The 27,315-nt window shown below is 40.4% G+C and overlaps 1 protein-coding gene across 3 annotated transcripts in view; it reads right to left on the bottom strand.

Annotated features, from left to right (window-relative positions):
- Window positions 1-774: 774 nt before the first annotated feature.
- Window positions 775-27,315, bottom strand: part of ANKRD66 (ankyrin repeat domain 66) — a 46,135-nt gene continuing 19,594 nt past the window's right edge. For all 3 annotated transcript variants that reach the window (XM_064287031.1, XM_064287024.1, XM_064287026.1), the window contains 3 exons: window positions 23,482-23,656; window positions 21,176-21,404; window positions 775-6,862 (listed from right to left, as the gene is read on the bottom strand). In XM_064287031.1, the coding sequence (XP_064143101.1) occupies window positions 6,664-6,862; window positions 21,176-21,404; window positions 23,482-23,644 (591 nt within the window). In that variant the 5' untranslated portion in view covers window positions 23,645-23,656 and the 3' untranslated portion in view covers window positions 775-6,663. The remainder of the gene's footprint in view (window positions 6,863-21,175; window positions 21,405-23,481; window positions 23,657-27,315) is intronic.

Below are 27,315 nucleotides of genomic sequence, written 5' to 3'. Positions count from 1 at the left end.
CTTTTTATCACTGAGTAAAGTGTCGTATTGATGTACCACAGTTTGTTTATCCATTCATCTGCTGAAGGACATCTTGGTTGCCTCCAGTTTGGGGCAATTATGAAAAAAGCAGATTTTTGTGTGGACATAAGTTTTCAACTCATTTGGGTTAAAACCTAGGAGCATGAATTCTGAATTGTATGGTAAGATAGTGTTTACATTTGAAAGAAATTGCCAGACTATCGTACAAAGTGGCTGTACCATTTTGCATTCCCACTGAAATGAGTTCCTGTTGCTCCACCTTCTCACCAGCATTGGACGTTGTCAGTTTTCGATTTTACCTACTCTAATTGGTGTGTAATGCTATCTCATTGGTATTGTAATTTGCAATTTGCTAGTGATGTATGATGTTGAGCATCTTTTCATATGCTTATTTCCATCGGTATATCTTCCTTGATGAGGTGTCTATTTAGATATTTTGGCCGTTTTGTAATTGGATGTTTTGTTTTCTTGTTGTTGAGTTGTAAGTGTTCTTTGTATATTTTGGATAAAAGTCCTTTATCGGACATGTGTTTTGCAAATATTCTCTCCCAATCTATGGTTTGTCTTTTCACCCTCTTAACAGTTCATTACTTTTTATTACTAATTACATTGAACTAAGTTTCTTTATCTAGTAACCAATTAAGGACATTTGGATTATTTCCAGTTTTTGACAATTATGACGAGAGTTGCTACACATATTCACATACAGGCTTTATGTGAATATGTTTTTATTTCATTTGGGCAGATATCCAGGCTTCAGATTACTAAATCATATGGTAAGTGTATATTTCACTTAAGAATAAATGGCCAAGAAGTTTTCCAAAGCAGCTTTGCCATCTTGTATTCCCACCAGCAAAGTATGGGAGTTCCAGTTGCTTTGCATCCTTGTTAGCACTTGGTATTGTCAGTTTATTTATTTTGTTTGTTTGTTTTGCTTTGTTTTTGTTGTAACAGGTGTGTAGTGGTATCTCAAGGAGCCCTGGTGGTGCAGTGGTTAAACGTTCAGCTGCTAACTGAAAGGTCAGCGATTGGAACCCACAGTGGCTTCTTGGCAGATGGCAATGGGTGTTTTTTGTTTGTGGTTAGTGATATCTTATTGTGGTTTTAATTTGCATTTCCCTTATGACTAATGAGATTTAATATCTTTTCCTGTGCTTATTTGACATCCTTGTATCTTCTTTGGTAAATTGGCTGTCAAATCTTTTGCCCCTTTGTAAACTGGATTGTTTTATTATTATTGAGTTTTGAGCTTTTTAAAAAATATACTCCGTATACAATTCTTTTCTTCAATATATGTTTTACAAAGATATTCTCCAAGTTTGTGGCTTGTCTTTTCATTTCCTTAACAGTATCCTTGAAAAGCAGATTTTTTCTATTATGAATCATGCTTTTGGCATCATATCTAAGAAATTTGGCCTTATCAAAAGTAATATTTTTTTCTTTATTCTCTTTTAGAAGTTTTGTAGTTTTGCATTTTATTTTCATTTGTATGATCCTTTCTGTGTTAATTTTTATATTTGGTATGAAGTATGAGTTGAGGCTCATTTTATTGCATATGAATATCCAGTTGCTCCAGTATGATTCATCGAGAAGATTTTCCTTCCTTCATTTTATTTCCTTGTCGCCTGTATCAGAAATCAATCGACTATATTTGTATGTATTTCTGGGCTCTTTATTCCATTCCACTAATCTGTATGTCTTTTTTTTTTTTTTTTTAACCAAAACCACACTGTCTTGATTGTTGTGAGCTATGAAATCAGGTAGTATGAGTCTTCCAATTTTATTCTTCTTTTTCTAAATAGTTTTGACTATTCTAGTTCCTTTGTTTTTTCTTATAAATTTTAGAATTAGCTTGTCTATGATGTATTATCCTTTTTTATATATTGATGGTTTGGATTTGCTAGTGTTTGGTTGAGGATTGTTGTGTCTGCATTCTTGTGGGATATTGGTTTATTTGTTTTCTTGTAATATTTTTGTCTGCTTGTGGCATCAGAGTAATGCTGACATCATAAAATGAGTTGGCAAGTGTTTCCTCCTATTTTCTGGAAGAGTTTATATAGAATTGGTATTTATTCTTTCTTAAATGGCTGGTAGAATTTGCCAGTGAAGACATCTAGGTATGGGATTTTCTATGTTGGGTGATTTTTAACTACAAATTCAATTTTCATATAGGTACAGAACTATTTAGGTTATCTGTTTCTTCTTTAGTGAGCTTTGGTAAATTTTGCTTTCAAGGAATCTTTCCATTTCCTAAAAGTTGTCAAATTATGGGCATGGAGTTGTTTGTAGTATTCTCTTATTAACCTTTTAATGTCTTTGTTGTTGTTGTTGTGTGCCCTGGAGTCAATTCTGACTCATAGCAACCCAGAACTGTCCCCTAGAGTTTCCAAGGAATGGCTGGTGGATTCAAACTGCCCACTTTTTGGTCAGCAGCCTGAGCTCTTAACCACTGTTCCACCAGGGCTCCTTTTAATGTTCTTAGGTTTCCCCAACTTTTATTCATCAAAAACTGTGTCAAACCAGCAGTCAGAGTCAGATTAGCATAGAGGAACAAGGGTTGTCTTACTAAATTGGTACAATTTCAGCCAAAGTAAAAATTTGATGTTTGAGTTAGGTCAGTCCTATTTTGTAAGAACAATTGGTTTCTTTTAGTTATTTTTTAAGCATTACTCTTTCAAAGCCCTCACTGGCATGTTTGCAATCCAGTGACATAACTAGTTATAATAACTTTTTTTTTTTTTTAATACGGATCCTTTGGGATTTACTAGCTAGAGAGCCGTGTCATCTGTGAATGCTATATTTATAGAAAAGAAAACTGAGATCAGAAATGTCAAGTTTCCCAGGAACACTTTGGATAAAGACTGAGAATGAAGAACCCAGCTAAATCAAAAAAAAAATTAGCCCATGAGAACTGTAAAAGAATTGGCTCAAGTAATCAAGGGTGCAGCTGAATTACTTGCATCAGTAATTTATTGGTGGCTTGATTTCAGACAAATGACTTCACTAAACTTCCATTTCTTTATCTCGAAACATATTTAACTTACAGGATTAGTATGATGTTTTGAAGAGATTGATACAAAACACCTGGCCTAGGATCAATGCGTCTATTATTTGCCTCTGCAATCAGCTCAGCAACTAAAGTTAAAATGAAACCTGTGCCTGAAGATTAGGCTTGGAAGACGGAAAGGTTAAAGCTCATCAAGTTGCAGAGAACGTCATCCTTAATTTTCACATACTTTGGTACATGTTCTTTGAGGTTATTTTCATAGTATGGGGGGAAAAATCTTTCCTCATTCTCATCTAGAAAATACTTGCTGTTGTTGTCATTGGCTGCCGTCAAGTTGACCCCAACTCATGGTGGCCCCATGCACAGGAGAACAAAATGCTGTGCCACGTCCATGATCGGTTCGTGAATTGAATCATTGTGATTCATAGGGTTTTCACTGGCTTATTTTCAGAAGTGAACTGTCAGGCCTTTCTTCATGCCCAGCATCATAGCAATATGCAAGCCTCCGGTGACAGATTGGTGGTGGCAGCACATGAAGTGCATTGGCCCAGGTCTCCTGATGGAAGGTGAGAACTCTACTCCTGAACTACCAATGCTCCCAGAGAAAATACTTAGTGACTTTAATTCAGTCAAGAACTGTGTATTGAGTATAACATGTGCTCAGCGTAGTGCTAAGTCCTATGGGGAAAACCAAAAAAGTATATGCACAGCTCCTGCTTTTCGGAGAGCTTAACATAGAAGCTCTTATTTAATCCTCACCACACCCTGTAGAAGGAGCCCTGGTGGTGCAAAGTTTAAGCACTGGACTGTAAACCGAAAGGTCAGTGGTTCGAGCCCCCCCAGAGGCTCCGCGGAAGAAAAGAGCTGGCAATCTCCTTCCATAAAGCTTACAGGCTAGGAAACCCTATGGGGCAGTTCTACTCTGTCATACGGGGCTGCTATGAGCCAGAATCGACTCGAGGGTACACAATAACAATACCCCATGCAATACACACTGTTATTATCCCAGTTTGCATATGGGGAAACTAGAAGTTAAGCAATCTGCCCAAGGTGCCACAGCCTGAAGGGTCAGAGCTCTGTCCAAATCCAGGCAGGCTTTAAAGTTTGACACCTGTGTTGCAACAGCAGCCAGGTGACTTTACGGCAAGTTACTTAACCTCTCAGAACCTCAGTTATATGTCAATTAGGGATAATGATACCTGCTTGCAGATGTGTCATGCAGATTAGATATGATATGTGTAAAGTGCTTAATACAGAGTCTTAAACCCAAATCCACTGCCATCAAGTCGATTCCAACTCATAGTGATCCTGTAGGACAGAGTAGAACTGTCCCATATGGTTTCCAAGGACAGCCTGGTGGATTCAAACTGCTGACCTTTTGGGTAGCAGCTGTAGCTCTTAGCCACTCTCCTGTAGGGTTGCTATGAGTCGGAATTGACTCGATGGCAACAGGTTCTTTTGTTTTTTTAATGCCACCTAAGCCCCATTGTATAATTTGGCCACTCCACACTTTTGAAGTTGTATGCTACCGGCCCAACATCTCATGAAGACTTCTCTTCAAGTTCCCAGGAGAAGAATCTTATTGGCCCAGTTTCAGTTAGATGTTTTCCCCTGATCCAGTCACTGAGGACTAAAACAACCATGGCAACTAGGAACCAGCCCTGTGAATTGCAGAGCATAGAGAAAGGGTATTGATGCTCAGGGGGTAAATAAGCACTAGAAAAGGTATTCCCTCTAGCTACACTACTTTCTTCTAAGATGTTCAAGCATTTTTGTCCTTTCGGAAAATTCAAGCCAGACATAACCTGTACTAACACAAGCATTAATAGAGGAATGTGTAATAAATAGGTTAAGTGGCTGGAGATATAGACAGGGAAATTCGTACTAGAATGTGGAGTACCCAATTAAAGTCAAATATACCAGACCAACCTCGTCAGGGAGGCTTTAAATGTTGTCTGTGTTCTATAACAATGCTGTCCATAGAATTAAAATGCAAGCCAAAAGATTTTAGAAATTTTAAACTTCTAGTAGTCACATTTTTTAAGAAGTGAAATAGTAGAGGGAAAATTCAATTTAATAATATATTTTATTTAACTCAATATCCAAAATAGTATCACTGCAATGTATAATCAATATGAAATGTTATTAATGATATTTTACATGATCTTTTGTACTAAGCCTTCAAAATCTGATGAGTATTTTATATTCATTGCACATCTCCATTTGGATGCTGTATTTTCATTGGAAACACCTGATCTGTATTTTGATTTCATAAAAGTACAACTTAAAAAATAGATCTGCAGCCACAGTTTTCATTATTTTATGCTTTCTTTAATTAGTTATGTGAGATGAAATTAATTCATCTCAGGGTTTTTCCCACTGAGCTGTTCCGATGCCCTGACTATTCATCTTAGGCAGACGTATCATAGGGAAAATGCCCACAAAATAGCTGGAAAGCAGAAAATCCATTTTGTTCACTTCTTTGCTTGGTCTATGTGATAGTGAATATTTCTTTTTTTATAGATTGACTAAAATGCATATAATGAGAATTTTTGAGATTTGTTGTTACTTTTTTTTTGCATTGCATATTGGGGAAGTGTCAGAAGATACAGTGCGAATCTGATGACAAAATGCAAGTAGCTGACATTGGTCCCCTCCTGATAATTCTTGTACGTCCCTGGGTGGTATAAGCGGTTTGTACCAGACTATTAACCTAAGTGTTAAAAAGCAAAGATGTCTCTTTAAGGACTAAGGTGCACTTGACCCAAGCCATGGTGTTTTCAATTGCCTCATGTGCATGTGAAAGCTGGACAATGAATAAGGAAGAAAGAAGAATTGACACCTTTGAATTGTGGTGTTGGTGAAGAATATTGAATATATCATGGATGCCAAAAGAACAAACAAATCTGTCTTGGAAGAAGTACAACCAGAGTGCTCATTAGAAGCAAGATGGTGAGACTTCATCTCACATACTTTGGACATGTCATCAGGAGGGACCAGTCCCTGGAGAAGGACATCATGCTTGATAAAGTAGAGGGTCCGCGAAAAAGAGGAAGACCTTCCACAAGATAGATTGACACAGTGGCTACACCACTGGGATTAAACATAACAATGATTGTGAGGATGGCGCAGGACTGGTCAGTGTTCATTCTATTGTATATAGGGTTGCTATAAGTTGCAATTGACTTGACAGCACCTAACAACAACACTAACCTAAAGGTTGGTATCTTGAAACAACCCCGTTGCACCACAGAAGACGGGTCTGACAATCTGCTTCCGAAAGATCATGGCCTTGAAAAACCCCGTGAAGTAAAGTTCCACTCTGTAACACATGGGGTAGTCAGTCATGCACTTGAATTGACAAGATGGCAGCGGGTTTGGTTTTGGTTTTGGCAATTCTTGTGGACAGCAGGCATTAGCATGGAGGCAACACCCATATGAGAACACCCAGGCCAGACTTCCAGATCAACTGACAGGTCAGGACCTGCTGAAGAAGTGGCTGGGTAACAGCCTACAAGTAAAATCACATAAAGGCAACACACTTCTAACAATCTCTAGTGTGGTGCCAGGGAAAATCCCTTGCGAGAAAAAACAGGTTCGAGTCCCTTGGACTGCTTCAAAACTGTTTCAGCTGCTCACACTCTCCTCCCCTTGTGATTACGGGGCCTGGCAGGCCCTTGACTTTTCTTATTCTTTTTATTAGTGCTTTGACTTGAGGAAGGAAGAGACTGCTCCAGTTCTGTTTTCTTGGCGTCCCAGTCTTCATCCCGCTGATCTAGCGGCAGCCCGTTCTGCTGAGCGATGTGGCGGTGGTCCCTGCACTCAGCCTCTGCCCTAGAAAACGGAGAAAAGAGGGATTTCTTAACATGTGGGGCAAAAGAGCCTCTCCTTGGCTTTGGAATTTGCCTCTCTTCCTACCTTCTGAACACTGAGTGGATAATTCAGCAGCCCATAGGGAAGGAATAAGGCCAAGTTAGAGCATTGCTAAGTGCACACTCAGGGAGGTCGCAGACACTAAGTGGAGAACAATGGGAGTAACCTAGTGAAATGTTAATAGAAGCAAAGACAGTGAGGTGCTCTGCTAATTCTTAAAGTGCTCACATCTGTAGAGCAACCAACATATTATTGGGGTGGCTATTTCCTTCGTTTATTTTTTAATTATTTTTTTCCTAATTATAAAAGTGATGCATGTTCATTGTATAAAATTTAGAAGTACATAAACATGTAAGAAAATAAAAATTACTGATCATCACATAGTTATGTATTGATGGAGTATATAAAGAATAGATATTTATTTATAGATGGATTATTGTTGTTGTTGTGTACCAATCAGGTCAGACACTATATGACAGAGTACAACTGCCGCATAGGGTTTTCTAGGCTGTAATCCTTATGGGAGCAGATCACCAGGTATTTTCTCCTGCTGAGTGGCTGGTGGGTTCATACTGTCAACCTGTTACTGTAAATTGCGGGTTCGAGTCACCTGCTGCAAAGCCAGTACTGAGACAGGAAGAGGTAAGCAGTAAGAAGGCTTTACTGAGTACTGGTATTCAAGAGACAGAGGGGGTTAAATTTCTCCCAAATTCTGACTGCCCTAAAGGGTTGATGGGAGCGTTTTATACGGGAAAGATCAGGGTTACCTAATGTTTTGAGCACTTAGTCCACAGATGGTCTTATACATCACAAAACAACTACAAAAACTCTTTATTAAACTAAAGATAAACATGTCAGGCACCTGGACTCTAATCAGTATATTTATAACAGGCTGAAAAACTCTCATAAGAATCTCTCAGCTAGTGGAGCTGTTTTGCCAAGTCCACTGTGGCTGAGATAGGGAGCAAGAAAGAAAGGCTTCCTGTTGGTTTTCAGGCTGAAGGCCATTTCTCAAGAGAACAAAGAAAGAAGAAGAGAAACCAAGGCCACAGGAGCTGAGATAGCTCCGCACCCCTTTGGAAAAGACCGTGCAGCTGGTGCAATTAAAAAATGTTGAGAGATTACTTAGAGCATCACTATGGCATTAGTTATGTCAAGCTCTCAATCACCTATTTCGAATAGGGGAAAACATGTTGTAAGGTATTAGGGTGTTTGCTATGTTTAAGAGCGAAACAGGGTGCTCAGCTATATTTTGAACAGAGCCTGCACCATTTTCCAAGGATTAGAGATTAATCACAGCTTATACAGCTATACTAAAACGAATGAGAAAGTATATTCTCCCTAATATTAAAACACTAGAGAAAATGCATTTTTGCTACTTAGCAGCTGAGTGCTTACCATTGAGCTACGAGGGCTTCTTATAGACAACAGATGCATGGATGGATGGATGGATGGACGGACAGACGGACGGATAGATCAATCATCATATGCTCATGGACAATGGGAAGCACACATACGTACAATTTTGTGTGTGAGTGACTTGCCTAAAGACATCGATGAAAGCCACTATGCAGAGATACAATTTGGATTCTTATGAGAACGAATGGAATTTGAGAGTTAGGGGATGGAACAGACAAACCAAAAGCCAAACCTGCTCCCATCGAATCAATTCCAACTCATGGCAACCCCATGTGTTACAGAGTAGAATTTTTCCATAGGGTTTTCTTGGCTGTGATCTTTATGGAAGCAGTTTGCCAGGCCTTTCTTCTGCAAAGCAGCTGGGTGGGTTTGAACTTATAACCTTTAGGTTAGCAGCCTATCACAAACTGCTTGTGTCACCCAGGCTCTTCACAGCAGGCAAAGCAAACAGTATTTTAAGTAGAAAGTATTATGAAAAGCAGAGTTCATTCGGAGGACAGAAAGCCTGCCTGTGGCTCACCTAATACCACTCCCCTCCAACAAACTGGAAATGGCCTTTCAGCCCTCAGGCTGCCCTGCTCTTTTGACCCTTATCACTTTCCTTTTTGTATTAGGGACATTGATAAGTTATCCTTTGTCCCAGGCTGGAAACTTCTTTTTTTTTCCACTTTTTTTGGTGAAATTATACACAGCAAACAGACACCAATTCAGGAATTCCTACCTGTACAATTCAGTTACATTGATTACATTCTTCAAGTTGTGCAACCTTTCTCAATATCGTTTTCTAAATTATTCCACCACCCTTAAGATAAGCTTACTGCTCCCTAAGCTTCTCAACTAACCTTTCCAACTGCTACTGCCAATTTGATCCTGTATAGATAATTCATTAAAATAGCACAATGATCAAGGCAGAATTTACTAATTAAGCTAAACTATTTGGGTTTTTGTTTTTTTTTTTTTTTTTTTGGTTTAAAGATGACTTCAGGGCATATTTGGGTTTTTGTTTTTTTTTTTTTTTTGGTTTAAAGATGACTTCAGGGCATAGTTTCAGTTTAAGGTTTAAGGATTATCTCAAGGCACTAGTTTGGGGGCATGGGAAGGGGAGGTTTGGAGCCTCATGGCTCCAGAAAGTCTGAATTCCATGAGAATTTTGAAATTCTCTTCCACCTTTTTCCCTAGACAAGGAATTTCTTCATGTTCAGCTCTGTACCTGATTTATCTTTATGTCTTTTCCAGTATCTAGCTCGATGCCTACATAGCAAGGCTCAAAAAATATTTGTTGAATGAGTAATTTACTACTTAGGAAGGTTGGATCAAAGTTGAATTGGTCTAATGATCTCTAGGATCTTCAGAAAATTATCAAATATTGTGTAATTAAAATTCTCTTATATCCTCTCTTTTCTACCACTGTCTTCATCATCCTAGCCCAAGAGCTCACCTACTCACAACATGAATCCTTAGGAAATTCTTTAAGTGACTTCCTTGCCCATAGTCTAAATAGCTCCAACTCTACCTGCATAGCAACTCTGTTGCCAGTGTCTCTACAACCCATGTAACTTTGCTAAAGGATCTGTTTCATCTTGCCAATCCACCGATGAGTTCGTGCTCATCGGCTTGCCCGTCTCACTATGGTCGCCCATCCATTCCCTATCTGCCACTTCTCCCCAGCGTGAATGTTCCACTCAGCCAAACCATGCTCATCCCTCCACCAGCCCTCCTCCTTCACACACATACACACAACCTATGCACATTTCCAGCTGGACACCTTCACCCCAATTCCAACCATCTCCCTACTTCGTCCATTAGTTAGGTCTTAGCTGTCTTTCAGGAATCCCTGAGTGGCACAAATGCTTAAGGAGTCAGCTACTAACAGCAAAGGTTGATGGTTTGAACCCACCCAGAGGCTCCTTGGAAGAAACCCAGAGTAGCCTCGGAAGAAATGCCCAGCAACATGCTTTCCAAAGGTCACAGCTTTGAAAACCCTATGAAGCAATTCTCCTCTGCAACACATGGGGTCACCATGAGTTGAACTTGATGGAAACTGCTTTGGTTATTTTTTTGATATTTATTTATTTTTATTTTTTTTTTGGCTAACTGTCAAGGTTCAGATTAATTTTCCCTTAATTTAGGATTCCATCTCTAAATCTTCTGTCAGAAGGGAAACTCCTAGTGCAAGATGCTGCTAAGAAGAAATGACTTTCACATGACGTGCTTGATATTTGCTTTTTTTGTTTGTTTGTTTTAATCTGCTTGGCTCCATCTTCTCATTTTTCCTGGCAATAGCACTCCCTGCTTTTTGGGGAAACCAGTTCTCCTCCACTCAGTTATGCTGGGGTCATATATCATAGTCATGTACCCACTGGCCACAAGGCCGAGGATGTGATTACACAGAGGAAGTTACTAGAAGAGAGCCAAAGACAGAACCCAAAGGACTTTCAGCATCTAAAAGGAAGGCAAGAATAGGAGCTTAGAAAAAATGAGAAGAAATGGTCAGAGAGCTATAAGGAGAACTAGAAGAGAGGCACCTGAGAGAGCAAGGGTGAAGACTTTCAGGAATGTCAAATGCTAAATAGAGGTGAGATATGGAATGAGAAGCCAACGATTTAGTAACCAGGAGCTCACTGGTAACTTTAGTGAGAGCTGATTCAGTACAATGATGGGGAAAGAAGTTGCAGAGCGGGAGGGAGGTGAGGAGGTAGAGACAATTATTTACATTAACTCTCAAGTAGCTTAGAAGTGTAGGGAAAAAGAAGCTAGGGTTACCTCAGGGCAGAGGAAGGACTTTTTTCATTGCTGTTTAATAAGAATTATTTGAACGTGTTCATAAACCCACCCAAAAAACAGAGGTTAGGAATAGAAACAAAATACAGGAGAGAACGTGAAGGATGCAACAAAGAACAAAGGAAGGTGATCTTGTAGAAGACATAAAGGATTGGGTCCAGGGTCCATGTGAAAGGATGACACTTTTCACAGAGGAAGGGACAGGAAGGCAAAAGGAGAAGAGATACAAATGCATATAAAGTCTGTTGGTGTAGGAGGTTGAAAATTTGTACCCAGTGGCTTCAATTTTCTCTTTACACGGAAGTGTTACCAGAGAATGGCCTCGGTTCTTGTCTTTGGTGTAGGAAAGAATTCAAACACTGAGACAAGTAGTGCCAAGCAAGCAGAGGAATAGTAGTAAAAGTACACTTGACTAGGAAGCATCAAGCAGGCTACTCAGGTAGAGAAAGAATCTGAGTGCCCCGATAGTCATTTTCTTAGGGTTTTATACCCTTCTTGCCTCTTATCTCTCTGTTAGCATTTAATGTCCAGGATAGGACCCCCTGTGGAGACGATTTCCTTGGCTGAAGGTTTAGTTACCAAGTTAAGGACCTTATCAAGTTAGGGACTTTATCAAGTGCAGGACTTTATCAAATTAAGGACCCCTGTAAAGATCATTTCCTTGGCTTAAAGTTTAACTATGTAGGGACCATCTTATAGAGGAATGTCACCACCCCCTGTCTCTTCCTTTGTAGGGACTGTATTATTGAGGAATGTCACCACCCCCTACCTCTTCCTCTTCCTAAGTGCAAGCTCTCCCTCTCCCCCTTACAGAAGGTATTCCTCTGAGAGACATGACTGAAGTGTGCTGGAGACTTGAAACTGTCAGTGAGGAAGTAGGAGAGGAAGCAATAGCCATGCTGCTCTGATGGCTCAGCTGAAGTTGGAAATCTTGGAACTTCTGGTGGTACCCATCTACTTATTTGTAGTATTTTCTCTAGCAGGGCAAGCATAGGAGTGGAGAAGATAGAAGATTGACCCAAGGTTGGGAATTTTGGGGTACATGCTACGAAAGGTTAGAAAGTTAAGAATAGTAGGAAGAGGGGGTGGAGCCAAGATGGCGGAATAGACAGACGCGTCCGTTGAGCCCTCTTTACAACAAAGACCCGAAAAAACAAGTGAAATGAGTATATTTGTGACAAGCTGGGAGCCCTGAGCATCACAGGCAAGCTTAGACAACGAACTGAGGGGTAGGGAGAGGAAGAGGCCGTTCAGAAGTGGAGATGAGTTACTAGACCTGAATCTCAGGGAGCCCTCAGGCACCATTCTCGGGGCGGTAGCCGCAGCCTGGTCCTAGCGTTCTGCCGCAGTTTCCTCAGGGAGAAGCAGCGGGCCACACAGCCCACTCACACCTCCGGAACCTGAGCAGAAAGGCGCTCTCGGCAAAAGCTAAGTACTTGCGTATATTTTACCGCACCCCACCACCACCCCAACCCAGCTTCAGCGGCTGAATCTCTAGGCCTGAGATAGACCCTGATGGGCACCTGGAGCCGTCCTCCCAGCCTTGGGGAAGGAAAAAATTTCCAACTAGGGGGAAAAGATAATTTGCTAGCTCCATTAACTGGGGGAGCTCAGGACAGAAGCGGCTCCTGTCCAGGCATAAAACGTCTGTGGACCTTGAGCACCTTTCCCTTCTGCGTGGACCTGTGTGGACCTATTTCGGGAGAATAGGCCCTTGTTGGCAAACTCCAACCATTTCAGCGGTGTGGTGGACAGGTGGGTGTTTGACGTTTGACATTGCTTTGCCTATTAAAAAAGGTCCTCACCTACCCACAACAGGGACCTAAGGACTGGTGGCTCCACTTGGGTCACCCAGCCACCCGTAAAAGGGGCCCAGGAATAACTGGTACCTCCCGGTCCTTACAACAAAATCTTTGGGTGCCCATGGTCCCTCTGCAGAGCCCACCCACCAGTACGCTCTAGGGAACGGAGACGCATTTTCCTCAGAGACACTTGGGGGTCCGTTCTCAGCCCCCTGCCTTGTTCAGAGCATGACCCCCTGCCGCAATCAGATACCGGTATATACGCCAATCACCCCTGCCCCTCTAAGACTGTAGGACAGAGCCTGCACCACTCACTTAATATCAGCTACCTAGAAACCTGAGCTGAATTCATACAAGAAAACTGAATGGACTCCTAGACTGATATACCTGATAACAGCTCTAGCCAGCTGGGGACAGGACGCCAGAGCTCCAAAGGCGAAAATAATCAAGCTAGCTCACTCAAGCAACCCATAGGGGTATACCAAAACAAAACAAAGCAAGCAGCTACGACACAGTAAGCAAGCATAAACTAATACAATAACTTATAGATGGCTTGGAGACAACAGTCAATATCCAGTCACATAAAGAAACAGGCCATGATCACCTCAACAGGCTCTCAAAACAAAGAATCCAGGGATCTTTTAGATGAAAGTGCGTTCCTGGAATTACCAGATGCAGAATACAAAAGTTTAATATACAGAACCCTTCAAGACATCAGGAAGGAAATGAGGCAATACGCAGAACAAGCCAAAGAACACACAGATAAAGCAACTGAAGAACTCAGAAAGACTATTCAGGAACATAATGAAAAGTTTAATAAGCTGGAAAAATCCATAGACAGACAGCAATCAGAAATTCAGAAGATTAACAATAAAATTACAGGATTAGATAACTAAATAGAAAGTCAGAGGAGCAGAATTGAGCACGTAGAACCTAGAATTTCTGAACTCGAAGATAAATCACTTGGCACTAATATATTTGAAGAAAAATCAGATAAAAGAATTTTAAAAAATGAAGAAACCTTAAGAATCATGTGAGGCTCTATCAAGAGAAATAATCTACGAGTGATTGGAGTACCAGAACAGGGACGGATAACAGAAAATACAGAGAAAATTATTGAGGATTTGTTGGCAGAAAACTTCCCTGATATTGTGAAAGATGAGAAGATATCTATCCGAAATGCTCATCGAACTCCACATAAGGTAGTCACCAAGACATATTATAATCAAGCTTGCCAAAACCAAAGATAAGGAGACAATTATAATAGCAGCGAGGGATAAAAGAAAAGCCACCTACAAGGGAAAGCCAATAAGAATAAGCTCGTACCACTCGGCAGAAACCATGCAGGCAAGAAGGCAATGGGATGACATATTTTAAAAATTGAAGGAAAAAAATTGCCTACCAAGAATCATATATCCATCAAAACTGTCTCTTAAATATGAAGGTGAAATTAAGACATTTCCAGATAAACACAAGTTGAGGGAATTCGTAAAAACCAAACCAAAACTACAAGAAATACTACAGGGAGTTCTTTGGGTAGAAAATCAATAACATCAGGTATCTGCCCAAGACTAGAACACTGGGCAGAGCACCAGAAGTCAACCCACACAGGGAAATCCAAAAAAAAAAAAAAAAAACAAAGCAAGATTAAAAAAAAAAAAAAGCCCAACACAGGGTAACAGCGATGTTGTTATATAAAAGAAGACAACATTAAAATAATAAAGAGGGACTAAGAAATGTAATCATACACCTTCCATAAGGAGAGGAAGATACAATGATACAAAGAAATAAAAGTTAGTTATAAATTTAGAAAAATAAGGTTTAGTAATAAGGTAACCGCAAAGGAGATAAACTATCCTACTCATCAAAATAAAATACAAGGGAAAAATACAGACTCAGCAGAAACAAAATCAACAACAACAAATATGAGGAAAGCATAATATATAAAGAAAATCTACTCAGAACATAAAATCAAGTGGGTAAAAGAAGCTGTCAACACACAAAAAAAGACATCAAAATGATAGCACTAAATTCATACCTATCCATAATTACCCTGAATGTAAATGGACTAAATGCACCAATAAAGAGACAGAGAGTGGCACAATGGATTAAAAAACCAGATCCGTCTATATGCTGCCTACAAGAGACACACCTTAGACTTAGAGACACAAACAAACTAAAACTAAAAGGATGGAAAAAAATATATATGAAGCAAACAACAATCAAAAAAAGCAGGAGTGGCAATATTAACTTCTGACAAAATAGACTTCAAAGTTAAATCCATCAGAAAGGATAGGAAGGACACTATATAATGATTAAAGGGACAATACACCAAGAAGATATAACCATATTAAATATTTATGCACCCAATGACAGGGCTGCAAGATACATACAACAAACTCTATCAGCATTGAAAAGTGAGATAGACAGCTCCACAATAATAGTAGGAGACTTCAACACACCACTTTCGGTGAAGGACAGGACACCCAGAAAGAAGCTCAATAAAGACACAGAAGATCTAAATGCCACAATCAACCAATTTGACCTCGTAGACATATACAGAACACTCCACCTAACAGTAACCGAGTATACTTTCTTTTCTAGTGCACATGGAACATTCTCTAGAATAGACCACATATTAGGTCATAAAGCAAGCCTTAGCAGAATCCAAAACATTGAAATATTACAAAGCATCTTCTCTGACCATAAGGCCATAAAAGTGGAAATCAATAACAGGAAAAGCAGGGAAAAGAAATCACACACTTGGAAACTTAACAATACCCTGCTCAAAAAAGACTGGATTATAGAAGACATTAAGGATGGAATAAAGAAATTCAGAGAATCCAATGAGAATGAAAACACTTCCTATTAGAACCTTTAGGACACAGCAAAAGCGGTGCTCAGAGGCCAATTTATATCAATAAATGCACACATACAAAAAGAAGAAAGGGCGAAAATCAAAGAACTATCCCTACAACTTGAACAAACAGAAAGAGAGCAACAAAAGAAACCCCCACAGACACCAGAAGAAAACAAATAATAAAAATTAGAACCGAACCAAATGAAATAGAAAACAGAAAAACAACTGAAGAATTAACAAGACCAAAAGCTGTTTTTTTTAAAAACTCAACAAAATTGATAAACCCTTGGCCAAACTGACAAAAGAAAAACAGGAGAGGAAGCAAATAACTCGAATAAGAAATGAGATGGGCGATATTACAACAGACCCAACTGAAATTAAAAGAATCATATCAGATTACTATGAAAAACTATACTCAAACAAATTTGAAAACCTAGAAGAAATGGATGAATTCCTAGAAACACACTACTTACCTAAACTAACACAAACAGAGGTAGAACAACTAAATAGACCCATAGCAAAAGAAAAGATTGAAAAGGTAATCAAAAAAACTCCCAACAAAAAAAACCCTGGTCCGGATGGCTTCACTGCAGAGTTCTACCAAACTTTTGGAGAAGAGTTAACACCACTACTACTAAAGGTATTTCAGAGCATAGAAAAGAATGGAATACTACCAAATTAATTCTATGAAGCCACCATATCCCTGATACCAAAACCAGGTAAAGACACCACAAGAAAAGAAAATTATAGACCTATATCCCTCATGAATGTAGATGCAGAAATCCTCAACAAATCCTAGCCAATAGAATTCAATGACATATCAAAAAAATAATTCACCATGACCAAGTGGGATTCATACCAGGCATGCAGGGATGGTTCAACATTAGAAAAACAATTAATGTAATCCACCACATAAATAAAATAAAAGACAAGAATCACATGATTTTATCGATTGATGCAGAAAAGGCATTTGACAAAGTTCAACACTCATTCATGATAAAAACTCTCAGCAAAATAAGAATAGAAGGAAAATTTCTCAACATAATAAAGGGCATTTATACAAAGCCAACAGCCAACATCACCCTAAATGGAGAGAGCCTGAAAACATTCCCACTGAGATCAGGAACCGGACAAGGATGCCCTTTATCACCACTCTTATTCAACATTGTGCTGGAAGTCCTAGCCAGAGCAATTAGGCTAGATAAAGAAATAAAGGGCATCCAGATTGGCAAGGAAGAAGTAAAAATATCTCTATTTGCAGATGACATGATCTTATACACAGAAAACCCTAAGGAATCCTCCAGAAAACTACTGAAACTAGTAGAAGAGTTCAGCAGAGTATCAGGATAAAATATAAGCATGCAAAAATCAGTGGGATTCCTCTACACCAACAAAAAGAACATCGAAGAGGAAATCACCAAATCAATGCCATTTACAGTAGGCCCCAAGAAGATAAAATACTTAGGAATAAATCTTACCAGAGATGTAAAAGACTTATACAAAGAAAACTACAGTACACTTCTGCAAGAAACCAAAAGAGACTTACATAAGTGGAAGAACATACCTTGCTCATGGATAGGAAGACTTAACATTATAAAAATGTCTATTCTACCAAAAGCGATCTATGCATTTAATGCAATTCCGATCCAAATCCCAACGACATTCTTCAATAACATGGAGAAACAAATCACCAATTTCATATGGAAGGGAAAGAGGCCCTGGATAAATAAGGTATTACTGAAAAAGAAGAACAAAGTGGGAGGCCTTACTTTACCCGATTTTAGAACCTATTATACCGCCACAGTAGTCAAAACAGCCTGGTACTAGTACAACAACAGATACATGGACCAATGGAACAGAACTGAGAATCCAGACATAAATCCATCCACATATGAGCGACTGATATTTGACAAAGGCCCCAAAACAGTTAAATGGGGAAAAGACAGTCTTTTTAACAAATGGTGCTGGCATAACTGGATATCCATCTGCAAAAAAATGAAACAAGACCCATACCTCACTCCATGCATAAAAACGAACTCAAAATGGATCAAAGACCTAAATATAAATTCTAAAACGATAAAGATCATGGAAGAAAAAACAGGGACAACGTTAGGAGCCCTAATACATGGCATAAACAGTATAGAAAACATTATAAAGAATGTAGAAGAAAAACTAGATAACTGGGAGCTCCTAAAAATCAAGCACTTACGCTCATCCAAAGACTTCACCAAAAGAGTGAAAAGACTACCTACAGACTGGGAAAAAGTTTTTAGCTATGACATTTCTGATCAGTGCCTGATCTCTAAAATCTACATAATACTACAAAAACTCACCTGCAAAAAGACAAATAACCCAATTAAAAAATGGGCGAAAGATATGAATAAACACTTCACTAAAGAAGACATTCAGGTAAAGGTAGCTAACAGATATATGAGGAAATGTTCATGATCATTAGCCATTAGAGAAATGCAGATCAAAACTACAATGAGATTTCATCTCACTCCAACAAGGCTGGCATTAGTCCAAAAAACACAAAATAATAAATGTTGGAGAGGTTGTGGAGAGACTGGAACACTTATACACTGCTGGTGGGAATGTCAAATGGTACAACCACTTTGGAAATCGATTTGGCGCTTCCTTAAAAAGCTATAAATAGAACTACCATACAATCCAGTAATCCCACTCCTTGTAATATATCCTAGAGAAATAAGAGCCTTTACACGAATAGATATATGCACACCCATGTTTATTGCAGCAGTGTTTACAATGGCAAAAACATGGAAGCAACCAAGGTGCCCATCAACGGATGAATGGATAAATAAATTATGGTATATTCACACAATGGAATACTACGCATTGTTTAAGAACAATGAGGAATCTGTGAAACATTGCATAACATGGAGGAACCTGGAAGGCATTATGCTGAGTGAAATTAGTCAGTTGCAAAAGGACAAATATTGTATAAGACCACTATTATAAGAACTTGAGAAATAGTTTAAAGTGAGAAGAAAACATTCTTTTGTGGTTATGAGAGGGGGCAGGGAGGGAGGGTGAGAGAGAAGTATTCACTAATTAGATAGTAGATAAGAACTACTTTAGATGAAGGGAAAGAAAGCACACAGTACAGGGGAGGTCAGCACAATTGGACTAAACCAAAAGCAAAGAAGTTTCCTGAATAAACAATGCTTTGAAGACCAGCGTAGCAGGGGCAGGGGTCTGGGGACCTTGGTTTCAGGGGACATCTAAGTCAACTGGCATAATAAAATCTATTAATAAAACATTCTGCATCCCACTTTGAAGAGTGGCATCTGGGGTCTTAAACACTACCAAGAAGCCATCTAAGATGCATCAATTGGTCTCAACCCACCTGGATCAAAGGAGAATGAAGAACACTAAGGACACAAGGCGATTACGAGCCCAAGAGACAGAAAGGGTCACATGAACCAGCGACTACATCATCCTGAGACCAGAAGAACTAGATGGTGCCTGGCTACAACCGATGACTGCCCTGACAGGGAACATAACGGAGAACCCCTGAGGGAGCAGGAGAGCAGTGGGATGCAGACCCCAGATTCTCATAAGACCAGACTTAATGGTCTGACTGAGACTGGAAGGACCCCGGTGGTCATGGCCCCCAGACCTTCTCTTGCCCCAGGACAGGAACCATTCCCGAACCCAACTCTTCAGACATGGATTGGACTGGACAGTGGGTTGGAGAGGGATGCTGGTGAGGAGTGAGCTTCTTGGATCAGGTGGACACTTGAGACTATGTTGGCATCTCCTGCCTGGAGGGGAGATGAGAGGGTGGAGGGGGTTAGAAGCTGACGAAAAGAGAGAGTGGAGGGAGAAAGCAGGCTGTCTTATTAGGGGGAGAGTAATTGGGAGTGTGTAGCAAGGTATATATGGGTTTTTGTGTGGGAGACTGACTTGATTTGTAAACTTTCACTTAAGGCACAATAAAAATTATTTAAAAAAAAAAAAAAAGAATAGTAGGAAGAAAGTGGAGGAAGCAGTGCCTCATGGTGTCCAGGCAGCAGGGGGAAATCTTCAAGCAGGCGATAGACTGGGACGAAAAGAAAAACTGAAAGAAGAGCGCTCTTGATACATTCAGAGACCTGTGCGGTGATTCAGGAACTGACAAAATAAAGAAAGAGTGTTATGGTTACATAATGGTATGTTAGAGTTTAAGAGGTCAGAGAACAATGTTTGCTGGCGCTGAGGCCCACAGTGGGTGAAGGTCATTGAATGCAGGACCCTCTCTTAAAAGTGATGTCTCACATTGGATGTACCTGAAATCATAATCAAGGTGATTTGGGGAGCAGAGAGGCAGATACTCCCAACGTGAGGCATCGCCTTTAAGAGAGAGTCCTTGCGTTACTTCTACAGACAGCTGATGTCATCATAAGCAAAGATTTGACTAGTTTAACTTTCTGAAAATCACCTTATTTTCAAGTTCTTAGGAGGATATTTCACTGTCACCTCCAATGCATTGCCTCTAATGTTTACTATTTGTCTGTCTGTGTAACTTTTTTTGGTTTCCAAGCAATGCTGCCCTCACTTGGTTACTCTTTCTTACATGAATCATTTATTGACCTATCCAGATCATAAACTCCCAGATTCTGTTTCCATCCCTCCTAGAGGTGTAACTGTTCTGTACATAACTGGTGCTTAATTCTGTTTGAATGGCTGGCTAGGTGCATAAATGAACAAATGCTACAACAGCTCTCATCTCTGGCGTGTGTGTGTGTGTGTGTGTGTGTCTATAGATGAACAGAAGTTTTAAAAGATGGGAGAGTCTTTTTGATGGTAGCTTAATTCACTGCTGCACTTTAAAGATGAAGAAACTGAGAATCAGGAAGGAGTCTTGCCCAAGGTCAAGCAGCTAGATGGAGCTTTTCAAGATCTGAAGAAGGTCCATAAATCTTGGACCATGTCCCGTCCTCAAACTTCGTGTCCCACCTCCTTTATCTGAGGTAATTTTGTATAATCTAAAATAGTGGATCAATATAGTTTCTCCCCAAACTAGTCATTTTGGTGAAAAGTTCATCAAAACAACTGAAAACAGCAATCACCTACCTGAATTTGCTCCAGGGTGTTGAACCGATTTGTCCCCGTTCAAACTCCTGCTGAGAATTTGCATTTTCACCCCAGATACACTGAATCAGAATCTACAGTTTAACAAGATCCCCAGGTGATTCTAATGTATAATAAATTTTGAGAACCACTGTTTGTTCTACTGTGTTTCTCAGAATTGGTCCCTACCCAGCAGCACTAGCATTGCCTGGGAGCTTGGTAGAAATGTGCAGACCATTTCAAATCCCTGATTTGTGCATTTCGTTTTCACAGCTCTCAACCTTGGTCACAAGCTCCTGTTCCTCTGCCCTTTCTAAATTGGAGAAAAATGAGACTTACTTCTCCAGGAATGCCACACACGTTTTCTGCCCGTAGATCTGTGCAATCCTCCTGGGCGTGTCTCCAAAGAAGTCGGGGGCGTCAATGGCGGCGTGCAAGGCATGCAGAGCTTTGAGCACATTCAGGTGGCCGGACTCAGCTGCAAAATGAGCTGGGGTCCAGCCCACATCAGTCACCAGGCAGGGCCTGGCTCCGTATTCTATCAGCAGGTGCAGCACCTCCATTTGCCCTTGCATGTACCAAGAAGAAACAGGATGAGATTAAGGGAAAAAGTCCCTGCCAGCCTGAGGCCAAGGCCAGCCTAGATAATAAAGAAAACAAACAAACAAACAAAAACAAATACGGTGCTGATGAATCTATTCCAACTCATGGCGACCCCATGGGTTACAGAGTGCAACTGCTCCATAGAGCTTTCCTGGCATAATCTTAACGGGAACAGAATTATGGGGCCTTTCTTCTATGGCATCACTGGATGGGTTCCATTCATCAACCTTTAGGTTAGTAGTCAAGTCCAAGCTGTTTGTACCACCCAGGGACCTGGATAACACAGAAGAGGGGAAGAATTTGCCTTTGAGGCCTCTCCAGTTTCCCACCATGCTCTCCTCCCTTCTCCATCTCTTCCTTGCCAGGCGCACTCAGTCCTCCCCTTTCTCCCTCCAAGAACCTTGCCTCCACCTGGAGCCTGAGGGTCTATACGCCTTCCCTGTACTCCTTCCTGGACACTCCCCTCATCTGTTCACTCTCTTGGGCCCTCCTGAGGAATTCTACTTTTTCTCTCAAGTCACAAAATACTAAAAAAACAAACAAAAAAAACAAACCCATTGCCATCCAGTCAATTCCGACTCATAGGACAGAGTAGAACTGCCCCATAGGGTTTCTAAAAGAGTGGCTGGTGCATTTGAACTGCTGACCTTTTGGTTAGCAGCTGAGCTCTTAAACACTATGCCACCAGTGCTCCAACACACTATGGAACAAACGGTAAACATGCTTGGCTGCTAATTGAAAGGATGGAAGATTGAGTCCACCAAGAGGTACCTTGGAAGAAAGTCCTGTGATCTACTTCCAAAAAATCAGCCATTGAAAATCCTTTGGATCACAGTTCTACCTGGACATACATGGAGTCACTGTAAGTTATACTCAATGGCAACTGGTTTTTGGTTAAGGCTCATTCTGCTTTCAGCAGTCTCAGTGCCAATTTTAAAAACGAATACTTTTTTATAATGTAAACCCCACTTACATTATAGCACAGGTTAACAGCACAGTCAGGTAGACATGGGTTCAGATCCCGGCAATACCACTTACTAGTTGTGGCACCTCAGACAAGAAATAAGTGCCGGAAGCTCCATTTCCTCATTTGTCGATTAAGGGTATTACCACTTACCTCGATGAATTCTTGTGAAGTTCAAATGAAATCACGAACATAAGGCACACAGCACAGTGGCCAGCACACAGCAAATGCTCACTAGATGATAATGTATAAGACACCATCATTTTGTACCTAGATTTCTGAAGAAATGTCTCTACTGACTTTTCTGCAGTCAGTTTTGCTTCCTGCCAATTCATCCTCCACATAGGAGTCAAAACAAGTTTTTCAAATGTAAAAAAGCAGCAGTTTCTTACTTAGCATTCTTCAACGATGTTCTATTGTCAAAGCCTTTAACAAGCTCAGTGGCGGAGTTTTTCCACTATCCTCTAATTCTACAATCAAGCTATGTTAGGCATGGGGGATACAATGATGAGCAAGACAAAGCCCCTATCCCATAGGATGCTCCATTCCTGTTAGTGGAGGAGAGGGCAGAGGGCTAACAGTTACTGAGAACAGACTACTGATAGGGGCAGTACAGCCATTACCTTAATGAATCCTCACCACAGGACTCCAACGCAGCATTAAAAACCAAACCTATCGTCATGGAATCGATTCCAACTCATAGTGACCCTGTAGGACAGGGTGGAACTGCCCCACAGGGTTTCCAAGGTTGTAAATCTTTATGGAGGCAGATTGCCACATCTTTCTCCTGCACAGTGGCTGTTGAGTTCTAACTGCCAACTTTCGGTTAGCAGCCCAGCGCTTAATCACTGTGCCACCTGGGTCTCCATTTTATAGATGAGTAAACTAATGCCCAGAGAAGTTAAATAACTTGCTTAAGGTGCTAAAACTAGTAAGTGGTGGTGCCAGGAGTGGAACACAGGCCCATGTGGCTCCAAAGAAATGTTCTTTCCAGACTACCCCCATACCATCTACTGATTGATAACCCCATGAACGGTGGAATCAAGAGATGGATTTTACCTAGGTATTGTCCACTCACCTTTGATGGCAGCCCAGTGAAGTGGGGTCCGGTCATTCCAGTCCACATCCTTGTAGTTTGGGTCACAGAGACCTTTCTTCAAAATCTTTTTCACTAAATTGTAGTCTCCTGCAGCCACAGCTTGGTGGAGCTTTGTCATATCTGACATTTTGGTCAATTCCATGGCAAAAAACAACTGTGGGAGAGGCATGCCCCTTAGTAAATTCTCTATGAACTTTTTTTCTTAGTGATTCCAAAGACTTTTCTGTATCACTGACTTTCTTTCCTGCCTCATGAATTTGCACCCAGGATTGCCTCAGGTATGTGCTCTGCTGAGTGTGTATGTAGATTTTCATTGCCACGGTTAGTGCATACCAGTCTCCAACCCAAAAATTAACCATGGCTCCCCACTGTGTATAGAATTATGTCTAAGCCCTTGAGTTGGCATTTATGACCCTATGCTATCTGGCCTCAAACCACCTTCCAGTGCTATCTCCTGCTCCTACTCCAAAGTGCTAGTAATGTGACTTTGAATTAGTTATGCAATTCTGTGCCTTAGTTTCCTCATCTGTAGAATGGGTATAATCTACCAGGGCTGTTGTGAAGATAAAGTGGCAATTCATATGAAAAGTTTATACTGGATACAGAGCAGGTGCTCCATGGAAATTAAATATTGTTACAAGTGGGGGAGATGGAAAAAATGTGAAGATACAAATAAAGTAGCTAAGAATGGTTATCAATTTTATGCCATAAACCAACAATTTTCAAACTACAGTCTATGGACCCCTGGAGATCTCCGAGTCCCTTTCAGGGAATCCATGGGGTCAAAACCACTTTCATTATAATATCAAGATGTTAGCGGCCTTGTTCACAGTGAGGACAATTGCGCTGATGGTATAAAAGCAATGGTGGGGAAAACTGCTACTGCCCGAGTACAAATCTGGCAGTGACACCAAACTGGACTTGTAGTCACAGTGTTCTTCACCACCACACACTCAGTAAAAAAGATCCAAAATGCAGTTTCAAAGGAATATCCTGAATGAAGCATTAAGAATTATTTTTTAAATTAATTCTTGACCTTTGATTACATGACTTAATAAACATGATTTTTATATGTTATGTAATGAAACATTTGGAAAATCTGCATAACTTGGTGAAATAGCATTTTCCAAATCATGAACAGTTAAAGAGATCCACTCAAGACAGAGCAATGGATTTTAAAGGAACAGGGTACAAAAAGTGCACTGATGTTGTTTCACATTCCACGTTGCCACTAACCTTTAAGAAACTACCACTTGTCCAATTTCAGTGCAGTGTTAAGGCCCCTGGGTACTGCAAGTGATTTGCGATCAGCTGCTAACTTAAAGGTTGTCGGCTCGAAGCCACCCAGCCACTCCATGGTAAAAAGGCCTGGCGATCTGCTTCCGTAAGGATTGCAGCCAAGAAAACCCTATGGAGCAGTTCTTTTCTGTAACATGTGGGGTCTCCAAGAGTCAGAATCAGCTCCATAGCAACAGGGTTTTTTTGTTTGTTTTTATCAAGGAAAATATCCACAATTATCTGAAAAGGCTTTTCAAATGCTCTTTCCTTTTCTGACTTTGCATACGTGTAAAACCAGGTTTTGTTTACATACTTCAACCGGTACAACAGGCTGAATGCAGACTCAGCTATGCGAATCAGCTCTCTTCTATTTAGCCAGATATTATAGAGATTTGGGGGAAGAAAAGTAAAACCATGCCACTCTTCTCCCCTTTTTTTGTTTTGAAAAATACATTTATTTTTCATAAAAATATTATTTATGCTATTGTACAATGGGTTCATTGCTGTCATTTATAGATGCATTAATATTTTCAAACCTTCTCAAATTAAACCTCTAATATAATAAATATTGATAGATATAGACCACGTAAACAAAAGCTCTCTGGGATTCTCAATAATTTTTAAGAGTATAAGGGGTCTTGAGACCAAAAAGTTTAAAAACTACTGATATAAACAAATAAGTGATTTAGAAAAAAGAGAGAGAGAACCACTTTAGATAGGACTATTGAGAATGTCTCTCTGATCTCTCAACATTTAATTTGAGATTTCAAAAAGGAACTGGAGTCAACCAAACACGTTGGGGCCCAACACAGCAGCATTGCCCAGAAACTTGGTAGAAATGCAGATTCTTGGGCCCCACTCTAGACCTACTGAATCAGGAAATCTTTAGTGGGGTCCAGTAATCTGTGTTGTAAAAGCCCTCCAGGTGGCTTGGCTGCTAACAGAAAGATTGGCAGTTTGAACCCACCCAGAGGCTCTGCAGGAGAAAGGTCTGGCGATCTGCTTCTATAAAGATTACAGCCAACAAAACCCTATAGGACAGTTCTACTCTGTCACACAGTGTCTCTATGAGTCGGAATTGACTAATGGCACCCAACGACAACAACAGTCCTCAGCTAGAGAAATTCTCTGAGCAAAGTATGACCAGCTGAGAGGCAGCCTAGCCACCGGATGGGCAGTGTCACTCTCTACCCCAGTGACACCCAGATTTCAACATGCCCTCTTTCCTCCTAGAGAGCCCTGCCATCTCAAGTTGGCAGCTGTCCAGAGGCAAGGCAACTTGCTGCACTGAGATTTCACCACTTGGTGCCCAGCAGTTGCCAATGGCAGAGTCTTTAATGTGTAGGTGGTGACCAGCAGTGCCCTGGGCAGCAGTGAGGAGCAGGAAGGCAAATGCTGAGAGTGGAGGCAGGAGTAGGGGTAGAAGAAGACACCTTGGTTTGGCCTCCAAGGCTCACAATTCTAGCCCATATGAGGGGTACCTTCAGCACAAAAAGAGGGGCTGAGCAGATTTGGCATGTGGGCCATAGTCCACCAACCTCTTGTGCATTCAGATCACCTGGGGATTTTGTTAAAATGCAGATACTGATTCACTAGGCCTGGTGTGGGGCCTAAGATCCTGCATTTGTAATAAGTTCTCAGAGCAGCTACTAGTTCATAGACTGTACTTTACATAGCAATATCTCTCTGGCTGCAAGGTAGGGCATGGATTGTCAAGGAGCAAGGTTGGAGGACTGCAATTAGATAGAGATAGTAAGGACACAGCAGTTCTCGACTAGGGTGCTACATGAGAATCACACATAGGTTTCAATAAAATAGATGAATGTGTCTCAGCCCAGACAACGCGAATCAGTGTCCAGAGTGTGCTGGACAAGGATTATGCCTTTTTTGCATGACCTAGATGTTCATGGATTGGATCATGTCACCCAAAATGGTACACTGAACTTCTAACCCCTGTACCTATGAATGTGACCCTGTTTGGAAATAGGGTTTTCATTTGTTACGCTAATGAGGTCATACTGAAGTAGAGTGGGTCCTAAAACAAATCTCTTTTGAGTGGTCTCTTATGAAAAGGAAAATAAACATGGAGAGACACACAGACACACAGTTACTAGAAGGTGAATGAGACAAAGAAGGACCTTTTCTTCTAGAGCCAACACCCCGAATTCAGACACTTAGTCTCCAGGACTATGAAATAATAAATTCCCACTCCTTAAAGTCTCCCTTTTGTGGTTCTATTTTTATGACAGCACTAGCAAACGAAGGCATAGGTTTTTAATGCATTTTATGTTAGGTAACAGAGAAGATGGCATGGACTGCATTTTTTGTTTGTTTTAGTAGAAAACACACTAGAGTATTTGATCAATAATAAAATGGTAAACAAAAATACTAGAGTGTTTGTAATCTGCAGATATCACAAAAAATATCCTTTTAAGAATCAGTCTGGAATCCTTTTCACTTGCCTTTCACACAAGACTTTGACCAGGTTTACACTTAGACCAGTCCTAATAAATAATAAATAAATAAATAAATATT

This window comes from Loxodonta africana, chromosome 1 (genome assembly GCF_030014295.1).
Source record: "Loxodonta africana isolate mLoxAfr1 chromosome 1, mLoxAfr1.hap2, whole genome shotgun sequence".
NCBI classification, from domain to species: domain Eukaryota; kingdom Metazoa; phylum Chordata; class Mammalia; order Proboscidea; family Elephantidae; genus Loxodonta; species Loxodonta africana.
The sequence above is the reverse complement of the archived record's forward strand: the minus strand, read 5'-3'. Positions and strand labels throughout refer to the sequence as shown.